Source organism: Balaenoptera borealis (assembly GCF_965194805.1).
Source record: "Balaenoptera borealis genome assembly, chromosome: 7".
Classification (NCBI taxonomy): domain Eukaryota; kingdom Metazoa; phylum Chordata; class Mammalia; order Artiodactyla; family Balaenopteridae; genus Balaenoptera; species Balaenoptera borealis.
Genome location: NC_138864.1, coordinates 71,274,368 through 71,286,659, shown reverse-complemented (window position 1 = coordinate 71,286,659; position 12,292 = coordinate 71,274,368). Strand labels below are relative to the sequence as shown.

The 12,292-nt window shown below is 33.4% G+C and overlaps 1 protein-coding gene across 13 annotated transcripts in view; it reads left to right on the top strand.

The window, feature by feature from the left end:
• PPP1R9A (protein phosphatase 1 regulatory subunit 9A) overlaps window positions 1-12,292 on the top strand; it is a 296,255-nt gene that overhangs the window by 172,294 nt on the left and 111,669 nt on the right. For all 13 annotated transcript variants that reach the window (XM_082398179.1, XM_082398187.1, XM_082398180.1 and 10 more), the window contains one exon: window positions 5,532-5,636. In XM_082398179.1, coding sequence (XP_082254305.1) covers window positions 5,532-5,636 — 105 coding nt within the window. The remainder of the gene's footprint in view (window positions 1-5,531; window positions 5,637-12,292) is intronic.

Below are 12,292 nucleotides of genomic sequence, written 5' to 3'. Positions count from 1 at the left end.
TGTATCATTTAACCCCCGTCACCCAGTCTGCCCATCCCCCATCCCCTACTCTCTGGTAACCACCGATCTGTTCTCTGTATCTGTGAGCTGGTGGGTTTTCTTGTTTTGTTTGTTTGTTTTGTTTTTTAGATTCCACATATAAGTGAGATCATATGGTTTTGAATATTTTTCTTTGACTTATTTTTAAGTTGGGTTGTTTGTCTTTTTATTATTGGGTTGTAACTATTCTTTATAATATTCTAGATACCAGCACCATATAAGATATATGATATTAGAATTCTTCTTCCAATCTATGAGTTACTGCAAATTAAAACCATGAGAAATACCACTAGATACCTATTAGAATGGCCAAAATCTAAAACGCTATCAACATGAACGCTGATGAGAATGTGCAGTAAAAGGAGCTCTCATTCATAATTTTGTGCTGTTATCATTTCAAACTGTACAAATGGCAAATGGCTTCTTAACTGTCTCATGATTTCAGTCTCTCTCTTCACTGTCCTTCTCTTCCTTTACCCCTAATGGAGGAACATAATAGCAGTTCTCAAATATATGAAGGGCTATCATGGAGAAAGGAATTGACTCGTTCTGTGTAACTCTGGTAGTAGAAGAACTACACTCTTTTCTTCTAAATTATATTTTGAATAAGTCCTTCAAAACTGAGTAAGTTTTGTCAAAATGCAGCACATTTTATAGCATCTTTCTGGCCCCACATGCTGTAAACCAAGGCAAATGAAAATCACTTCTTTAAACCTTCCTCAACTTGCTCCACACACTCAAGTTTTGATCTTCATTATGTTCTTTCATATTCTAAAACAGGCTGATACTTTTGGGCTAAACTGCTATTCATTTTCTTGAAAAACAGAACTTCATTCTGTTTACCTTACCTACTCATTTTTGTTTTCTATCGCTATTGCTGTTAGCATAGTCTTAATTACTCATTTTAAATTTAGCTCATAGTCTATCTAACCACCTTCTAGAAACAACCTTCACTCATAGATAGGAAGTTGATAATAATCACCTATCATACACAAGCAATTTATCAGACTAACAAATACAATTTTCTACAGCCACGTGTACTATTTTTACATATTCTTAAAGTGCAAGGATAAACACGTTCATTAACATGATGCAAAGTTATAGTAACTTTGTAACATTTTAACATAAGGAGAGTTGTATATATTAAAAGCTTTATGACCAAGGTTTTGGAAATAACTAAGAATCTTGGAAATCATGTTTTAAGCTAACACTCTATAAAACATAATTACCATTGATATAAAAGTTTGTTAGTATTATGATTCAGTTTAGTTGAACACAATTTTATATGCTTTTTAAACTTTATGTAGGGGTACTTAATTTATCTGATCAGTATTTGTATCAGAATTTTAGGAAGTTCAGATTTTATTATTATTATTATTATTTTATTATTATTATTTTTTTATTACATGAACTTGGTCTCGTATATGAAAATACTTCTGAGCTTCTAGCAGAATCTCCAAGAAGGATTTTTTTTCTTAAACATCTAGCACATTTAAACTCTCATTAGATACAAAAATATAAGATTTATGAAAGTGCTTTTTATTCTCTATGAAGCAATTAGGTTATTGCTCCTTTAATTTAAGAGGCTTTATAATTTAGTTTATTAATACCCTTCTAAGTTAGGAACATACTTCATATGCAAGCAGTGAGATCATGGTTTCTCTCAATTACAGCAGCACAGAGATTTGTAGCCTCAGTTCTGCAACTTCAGAAACAGGTTAAGTAATCCAAGAAACAAAAAAACTCACTGGTCAAGATTCAAAGGGCTTTTTGCTTTCTAGTGTTCATGAATTTTTTTAATGAAATAGTTTGAGCTCACAAATAGACAAAGAAATTAAAGGATAGCAACTCAAATTCTTTACCTTCTCTCACATGGGAGATAACAGATTCCCATAATCCCATTAGAAGTCTCAAATGGTCAGATTATGAAATTACACTCCCAGTCATTTCTTCTACCAGTGGGGAATTATTTATTGTTGTTGTTGATGATGATGTCGCTGCTATTTAGTGCAAACTAGGTCAAAACCAACATGGCCAAAAGCCAAGAAAAAAAAAGTCAAAAGTACTGAATTAGAAAAAAACATGGTAGCAAAGATAAAGTTCTATTACTGCTTTAGACTAACTCTGGGGACCAAGCAAAAGTTCATGAATGCATTTCTGTGGTAACACAGTTGAATTAGTTTTGTGAATCCACTCTGGCCTCTTATGGAAACTCCAAAGCTATTACAGGCTAATATTCAGAGTTTAACAGATGACTTTCATAAATATAAAGCGTACATGTATCAGACTTTATTCAACTCACTAATTAATGAGAGGACCAGTGAGATGGTAAGTGTGGTTCAAAGAACATTTTAGGAGTAGGTATTTACATGCAAGTTAATAAAGTAATGTTAGAATAACATTGCTAAGATAGATACAAAACCAGTTAATATTCTACAGGGAAATAAACCATGACCTATGGGATTATCTTTATAAATTTATTTATTTTTTATTTTTGGTTGTATTGGGTCTTCGTTTCTGTGCGAGGGCTTTCTCTAGTTGCGGCGAGTGGGGGCCACTCTTCATCACGGTGCGCAGGCCTCTCACTATCGCGACCTCTCTTATTGCGGAGCACAGGCTCCAGACGCGCAGGGGCTCCAGACACGCAGGGGCTCCAGACGCGCAGGCTCAGTAGTTGTGGCTCACGGGGCCCAGTTGCTCCGCGGCATGTGGGATCTTCCCAGACCAGGGCTCGAACCCGTGTCCCCTGCATTGGCAGGCGGACTCTCAACCACTGCACCACCAGGGAAGCCCGGGATTATCTTTAATAACAGAAGAAAAGTATCTGATTTTATTTAGGACAAAAGTCTACAAATTAACATTCTACTTTAGTATGTCTAAGACTTTTAATCAATTTTAAAAACAGTGGATCAATTAAAATACATTCCCCCAAATTATCCTTGGTTGGGCCTGTTTAATAATGTATGTACATGACATTGAAACAACATATTGCCTCTCCTTTGATTTTTATTTCCAAGCTTTAAATAACTTTTCTTAATACATAGCAACAACATGTGATATATACAACATCTGCTCAAGATAATTATAGTAGCACTTAATTTTTATTGATGGGAAGAATCAATATGATAAAGATTCAGTTTTTCCCAAACTAATCTTAAAAATCAGTATAATTTTATTAAAACTCCAACAAATGTTTTTAGAGAACTTGGCAAGTAAATCCAAAACAAACTATGAAGAGAAAAAGCCCAAGAAGAGCTCAGAAAATTTTGAAGACAATGAACTAGGTAAAGGGAATTACGCTATGAAATGTCAAAACTAATTATGAAACAATGTAAGTGTGCAAAAATAGACAGTCAAGTAGAAACCACATTGATGCACATTTGAAACCTGACAGGGGCAGCACTACAACTCAGTGGATAAAAAGTGGACTATTAAATGTTGTTAACCCAATTGTTTATATACTTGGAAAAAATAAAAAGATTGTTAACACATATCATAATAAAAAATTATTTCCAGGTAGATAACTAAAAATGCAGAAAAGCAAAATTTAAGACCTTTAGAAGAAAATATAGAATGTTTTTATAACCTTGATGCAGAAAGGGATTCCTTAAACAAAACATAAAAACTACCTAATATAAAGCCAAAATTAAAAATATGATTATATTTTTAAAAACTGTTCTTAAAACCACCATTTCCCTCAAAAATGTGAAAAGATGAGCTACAGATTGGGCCAAAGATATTTACAACATATTTAATTAAGAAAGTGTTAGTATACAGGATAAAGACATCTTATATAAATCTATGAGAAAAAACACTCAACAAAGATTGGTAAAAGACAGGTTCTAACAGTTTTCAGAAGGGGACATTATGACTCAAACTTACGGAAAAACATTGAACCGCACTATAATCAGGGAAATGCAATTAAAATCACATTATACCTTTTTACAATTATAAGATTGGTGGTATTTAAAGGGTCTGAATATACCAAGTATTGGTGAGGGTGTGGAGAGACTCAGAACCTCTCTACAGTGCTCTTGGGAATTTGCACTGGTATAAGCATTTTGAACTGAAATGTGTCAGTTTGCTAAAGTTGAAAATGCCTGTGTTCTTTGACTCAGAAATTCTGTTTCTAGCTATATATCCTGGAGAAACTCACACATGTACGTAAGGAGACATATGAAACTAGTTATTACATCAGTATTCATAATAGCTAAAATTCAAAACAATACAGTGCCCATCTGCAAAATAATGGATGAATATATTTTAGAATATTCATGAAAGATAATACTATGTGCTTGTTAAAATGAACTAGCTAGGTTATCACTTACCAACTTCTGAATTAAGTTGGCTTCCTATTTAGACCTACCAGAAAAGAGAATAAAAATACTGCCAATCCAAAAAATAAATTAATAAATTAAATTAAGTAAAATAAAATGAACTCGCTAGAATTGTATTTATAACCATGGATAAATCTCATATATAATGTTGAGTGAAGAAAACTAAATTGTAGAAAGAGAGGTATATTTCATAACGTTTGAAAACTGAAGATGTACACATATTGTGCCTATTCAAGTGTATGTATTATTTCAAAGCATCAGTAGAAAGGCTAAGCATCAAAATTAATGATAGTTACTTCTGTAGAAGCAGAGAAGGGAATAGAATTGAAGACAAATAATAAAGGGGCTTTGGCTTTTTTGTAATATTTTTTTTAGAAAAACATCTGACTCAAATATTGCAGTGCTGGGATTTGATAAAGTTGGGTGTTGGGTACATGAGTGTTTATTATCTAATTTCTTCTGCATTTCTCCATGATTGAAATACTTCATTTTGAGGAATAAAAAATGGTATATATAAAACATGTATATAAATTTAAAGGCATTATATGGTAAACTACAATAATACTATATATACCTCCTAGACATAAATAAATATACACGCACACGCACATACACTCATGTATGTGCGTGTGTGTGTATATGTGCATTTATATACGTGTGTATATCTATCTACCTATATAGATACCCTTATGAGCATTACACATACACTTAACGAGCATTACATAATTCAAGTGTACAACTTGAATAGGAAGGATTCCCTGCAATTCCTGGTGATATTTTTCCTTGGGGAGGAGAGGTGGGATGAGGGTTAGGTATGAGGCCCAAAGGGTATTTCAGTTGGATCTGTTATGTTTTATGTGATTTATTAAGGGCTAAAAAATGGTTTAAATATGTCATCCATTAGCAGTTATCAATTCTTTGTGATAGGAGTATGGATGTTGGATAAACGGAATTTCTCCACTTATCATTGCTTATTTCTGTTTTTCAAAATAATTTTTAAAAAACATTAAGCTTTTGACTAAGATCTGGAGCTTGGAGACAAATTTTGAAGCAATAAGAGTATCTTGAAAATCAATTTTGTCAACTCATTTATTGGGAATGATAATATATTATCAGAAAAACTAATTGTGGGTAATTTTTTCGCTCTTCCCAAAGAATACAAGTCAATGACCAGATTGTGGAAGTGGATGGAATCAGCTTGGTGGGTGTCACACAGAATTTTGCTGCAACAGTTCTCAGAAATACCAAGGGCAATGTCAGGTATGTGGCTTGAGACATACAATTTGGTTACTTGATATTTTGTTGAATTTTAGTTTTCTCTCTAACTGTACCTATAATTACAGGAAGAATTTTATCTAAATACTATAAAAACTTGCCTTTAGTTTAAGATTTTTCCTTCTTTATTGTAATTAGTTCATAAATGTAATTTAAAACTAAAAATTATAGTATTCTAGAAAGACACAAAGATATGAAGTGTACAGTGTGAATCAATATGGTTAATTACCAAGCTATGTTAGTGTGTCTTATTGCTAACATAGCAGTAATTTCTAGGAAGACAGAATTTCTCAATAAATATGAATTTAGACTCCAAATCTTTTCAATAAAACCAGTTATACAGTAAATTGAAATTGAAATGATGATACATATATCCAATGATACATGTTACTAGACAAGCAGGCTGAATGATTTAAGGTTAATAAATGCATTTTTAAATCTCTTTATTGTTTTAAAGAATCAGGAAGGACAAATCTTTGGTAAACTATAACTTTTCCAACTTAATAGGACAGAGGGTACATTATTTTGGACCTTAAATTTATATCCAACCCTGGGGTCCTGAAATTTGTAGCTTGGAAAACAAAGTAGTCCTGAGCCAACTAAGGTCAAGGTTTGAAATCCATTTTATTTGGTCACAGGGTACTTATTTTTTAATATAGTATTGCTTATGCCTTATACTTTTCCATAAATCCTATAAAGGAACACATAAGAGGACATTATTTACTGTGTGTAATTATGAAAGTGTTTTAGTGTTATCATCATCAAAATTAAACTGCCAAATATTCTGAAAATATCGATTAGTTAATATTGCTATAAAGAGAGTAACATTAGGATTTTATTGCAGCATATTTTATGTTGCACAAGCATGGATTTAGGTTTTATAATTTACACTTTTTCAATTGGAAAACATCCTTTAACAATGAAAGGAATGTTTAAAGAATACAACCTAAATGACTTCTATGGGCGCTATTTTAATGCTTCAAGAATACCCATCATCCTAAGAAAAGTATGTAAAATAATTGGAAAGAGTGCAGGGAAAACTGTCGGATGTACTCTCAGAGCTGCACGGGTGAGCCCCTCAGTAAATGTGATTGTCTCTGCAGAATTGCTGTCTGTTCTTGAGACAGCACTTTTCTGTGTCAGTGAAGAACTTGGTTTTGAAGCTGCTCATTACACTCTGCAGTGAATTTTAAAGTGAAATAAAGTAAGAAATATGTTCAACTTATAAGCACATTTCTCAGTTGGAAAAAGGTTTGTAGTTACATGAACTCATAGCCATCCCTTTCTTTCTCTTCATAATTTTGTGCTCATTTCAAGCCTTGTACGGATGGCGAATGGCTTAACTGTTTCATGATTTCAGTCTCTCCCTTCTTTAATCTGTCCTTCTCATCCTTATCCCTAATGGAAGAACATAATAGCAGTTTTTAGGGCTATCATGGAAAAAGGAATTGACTCGTTCTACATAACTCTAGTAGTAGAACTAAGACCTGTGGGTGGAAATAATAATTCTGCATTCGTTATGTCCCTCTCTTCTTTAGAAACCTTCAATGGCCCTCCATTCTGTGCAGAATCTAAGTTCTCTCCATTCTGTGCAGAATCTAAGTTCTTATCGTGGTATTAAAAGTCTTTCATCCCCAGTCTTATCTCTTACCTCTCCCTATATTCATGCTCTAGTACAGTCTTACTAGTGTAGTCGTCATCCTTCAAACATGACTTGTGAATTATTGTTTTTGTGCCTTTCTATCATTCTTTCTGTTTAAAATACTGTCTTCTGGTTACAACCTACTTATCTTGAGGAACATATTTTAGCTCCTTTGCCCTTCAAGAAATCCTCCTTGATCTCCCTATCCCCTAGTGATTTCTTCATCCTGGTAACATTCATCATTCATGCCACTTTTTTGACCTTGAGGTTACAGAACATTCCACTTTAATTTTTTAAAGGCATACATTTAATTTCCTCATTCACTTTGCAAAAATGATATCACTTGATATCAAAATGGGACTCTTAGCTTCCTTTGTTCCCCCAAATTATTTAACCATAGGTTTTAATTGATTGAAATTGTATAACTCAGGGTCTTAATTAGTTGGGTCTTTTCTTTCCTAATTAATTGGGTCTTTTTAAAAAAATTTATTTATTTATTTATTTATTTATTTATTTTTGGCTGCATTGGGTCTTCGTTGCTGTGCGTGGGCTTTCTCTAGTTGCAGCGAACAGGGGCTACTCTTTGTTGCGGTGCGTGGTCTTCTCATTGCGGTGGCTTCTCTTGTTGTGGAGCATGGCTCTAGGTACGTGGGCTTCAGTAGTTGTGGCATGTGCGCTCAGCTCTAGAGCGCAGGCTCAGTAGTTGTGGCGCTTGGACTTAGTTGCTCCGCGGCATGTGGGATCTTCCCGGACCAGAGCTCGAACCCATGTCCCCTGCCTTGGCAGGCAGATTCTTAACCACTGTGCCACCAAGGAAGTCTTTTCTCAATTTTAACTTATTAGAAATAATATTTGAACCCTCTGAATATATTTTAGGTGGTAGTTCTTCATAAGATATTAATACAGAAACAAGATCCAAAAACTAGACCTGTATTTTTAATGAATCATTTTAAACTGAGGGTTTAAAACATATATGGTTCTATATTTCTTATTTATTGATGAGCTAGCTATCACATTTAGTGGTTACTAAAATTTATTTTTTAAAAGGGATATCTGAAAAATCACTAAATTTAGTTTGAATTTTTCTAACTACTAAGCACAGATCTGGAGGGAATGTATGAAACTCATGACTTTAAAGAGCCAGGAAGGGGAAAGATAAGAAACTAATAGTGTTAAGGAAGTTGAAGCTGAGATTTGGATATGATTATATTTTAAGTATTGGAGATAGATTTTTAAATTTATTTCCTGGAAATGCATATGAAATTGGTGCCAGCATTTAGATATAAATCAAAATCATACAATGAAGTTCTTTTGACTTACCCACACTTATAGAGAATCACTTTTTATCTGACCATAGTCTGCTTTATTTTATTAAACTCTGAATTGTTACACCTGAATTTGTGAAGTAATAGTACTAATGAAAACCTCCTTGGTGTGCCATTTTTGACACACCAGAGAAATTATAAGACAAGTATTTTAATATGATAACTTCCAAGGGCGTATGTGTTTTTCAACCCTACATCTTTTATATGAGTTAAAGCATATTAGGCCACTGTGAGGAAGTGGTTCAGCTCAAACCAGGCTATATTCCTGGGGCATTAGAAGCCCAGGCCTGGCTGAAAGCATTGGAAAACCATTATTATTTCCTCAATTTTATTGATATCATTTAAAACTAAGTAATCATAGTGAGATCATGGTGAGTACTATGCTAACCATGTTAATTCCTTTAAGTAATTGATTAGGGAAAGGACTTACGGAACTCAAATAGTTTATACTCAGAAATGATATATCACAACAACAGCAGGAGAAAGATAAACATTGAAGGACTGGGCATGGAGGAATCAGACAGTCTTCGTTATCATCCCTCCACTGGGTTTCACAAGACTTGTTGATCTCCAGATTTTAAACCACCATGGGCATGGGCATGGTACCAAGAAGCCCAAGTCTTTGTGTGGTACAGGACTCTCATAGTGTTGAGATTTCAGTTTCCCCCAAATCTGCAGATTAAAGCACAATCACAATGAAAATCTCAGCAAGCTTTTTTGGAGAAATTAACATTTTTTACAAAGAACAAAGTTGAAGGACTTCCACTGTCTGAAAACTACACTAGTTACAGCAGTCTGGTTTAAGCATAAGGATAAAAATACAGATTAATGGAACAGAATAGACAGTTCCAATATAGTCCTGCACAGACATAAACAACTGATTTTTGTCCAATGCACCAAGGTAATTCTATGGGGGGAATTGTAGTCTTTTCAACAAATGGTGCTGGAACAATTGGAAAACCACATTAAAAAAAAAACTTGACCTTCATCCTACAGTGTGTACAAAAATTAACTCAAGATTGATCATAGACCTTAGTGCAACAGCTGAAACCATAAAATTTCTAGAAAACAGGCAAAAATTTTATGATCTTGGGTTAATCAAAGATCTTTTGAACACAAAAGCAAGAAATTTAAGAAAAAGAAATGGTAAATTAAACCATCAAAATTTAAAACATTTGTTTGAAAAATACCCTTAAAATAAAAAAGCAAGCTACTGACTAATATTTGCAAAACAATTATCTGATAAAGCACCGTTATTTAGAAGGTATGAAGAACTCTTTATAATTCAATAAGAAGATATATAACCCTGTTGAAAACCTGCAAATCAATTAACAAGACACTTCACTGAGGAAGATATACAGTTAAGCACATGAAATGCTGCTCAACACCATTAATCATTGGAGAAATGCAAATTAAATCCACAGTGAGGTACAACTACACACCCACTAGAATGGCTGAAATTTAAAAGACTGATACTACCGTGCATTGACAAGGATGTAGAGCAACTTTAATATAACATCCATTCATTTCTGGTGGGAATGCAAAATAACACAGCCACTTTGCAGAACAGTTTGACAGGTTCTTATATAGTTAAACATACACTTATCATACCAGCCAGCAGTTCTACTCTTAGCTATTTATGCAAGAGCAATAAAAACATGTATCTACCCAAAGGCTCATACTTGCACGTTCATAGGAGCTTTATTCAAAAAAGCTCCAAACTGGAAACAACTCAAATGTCCTTTAACTGATAAATGCATCTACAAATTGTATTATATTCCATACAATGAAATATTTCTTAGCAATACAAAGGAATGAACTGCCAATATATTTAGCACCATGTATGACTCTCAAAACTATTATATTGAGTAAGAAGCCAGACACAAAAGGCTTTACACTGCTTGAATCCATTTAAACTGCAGAGAAGAAAGAGGGAACATTTTTGGGGTGACAAAATGTTCTATATTGTGGTTTTTGTGTTTGTTATACAACTGTATATATATTTGTCACAACATATTATACAATTTAAATTTGGTAAATTTTGTTGCATATAAATTTGACTTCAGTAAAACTGATTCTTAAAATGTGTGATAGTAGTTAAAATTAACTTAAAAAGTGCTATGCTAACTAATTATATTGAGGTGATGGTGATTTGGGAAGGAGGATCATGTTTCTTTAAGAAAGGCAGATGTAGTCAAACAATTTCATTAACAATATGTAGATTTTATTGTGCTGTATACTTTTATTTTAAAAATATTTTGTTATTGAGTTTTTACCAGAAAAAATATATCTATATAAAATTCTTTATTACGTATGGACCCTTTTCCTTATTCAAACATAGACTTGCAACGTAACTTTTAAGAACTCATGTTTTTGGGTCTGTAGCTTTAAGTGGGACCTTGCCTATCTTATTTACTACTATGTGCCTGGCGTAATTGGTGTACCTATTGTTGCATAACATATTACTCCCAAATTTAACGACTTGAAACAGCATACTTTTTTTAATCTCACAGTTTCTGTGATCCACTTCCCAGCTTTCTTATGAGAGCCTCTCTACAGGGATGCCTCATAACATGGAAACTAGATTCCCCAGAGGGAGTGATCCAAGGGAGTAGCCAAGATGCAATCTGCCATCTTTTCATAGAGCCGAAGTGACATTCCATCAGTTCTGTATTTTATTTGATAAAAGTGAGTCAACAAGTCCATCCCACACTCAACGGGAGAGAATTACACAAGACATGGATATAAGAATACAGAGATTACTTGAATCCATCTTAGAGGCTGCCTATTATGTAGTGATCAGTAACTAGTTGGATGGATGCACAGACAGATGGATAGACAGGCAGACAGATTAATGTTATACCATAATATAATTTATGTTTAATGTTGCATACCTTATCTTAAGAACCCTGAAAACCTTGAGACTATTTAAGAAAGACTGACCTTTGGATGGTGAGAGATCTAAACGTTTTTCCTTCTATACATAAAAGAGTCTACAAACTTTTGCCTAAAATATAGAAAAAATTTAAAAGACATGGTAACAATTGTAAAGCATTTGAAAGAGTGAACTCTGGAACAAGGATGAGTTGTTGTTTTTAACTCCAGACAGCCTTCCTAGTACTGAAAGGCAGCTGTTCTAGGAAAGTGATGCTATAGAAGAGATTGTGCTTCAGTATGAGAAATTTCTAATAAATTTTGTTTGCTCTTCAGTGCCGTTCACATTAAGCTTTAAATGCTTTCTGAAAAGTACCTGCTACTTGTGCTCAATCACTAAGCACTCATCATGCTTTTATCCCCAGTGAATGTATTTAACAACTTTCTGACATCAAGTCATATAACACTTCTGGAGGTCAGGATTTTATAGGAACTATAGTTACACACAATAGAAAATAAATTAATCTGAGGGTCTTAAATATTCCTCTGTCCTTTTTGGAAGAGGTTATAATATTCAAAAGAAAATATAAGTGAATGATAAGTGACTTTTTTATAGCTATGCTCATGTTTATTTTGGAGTCACCCCTGGGCATGTAATTTCTAAGTATGGAAGCTTTAAAATATTCTTTTTTATATAATGTCATTGGTATATTTGAGATCTCCATTGAAATGCATTGAATATTGAAATGTTTTCACTTCATTCACATCATTTTGATAAGAATTTTTGTCACCATTACACA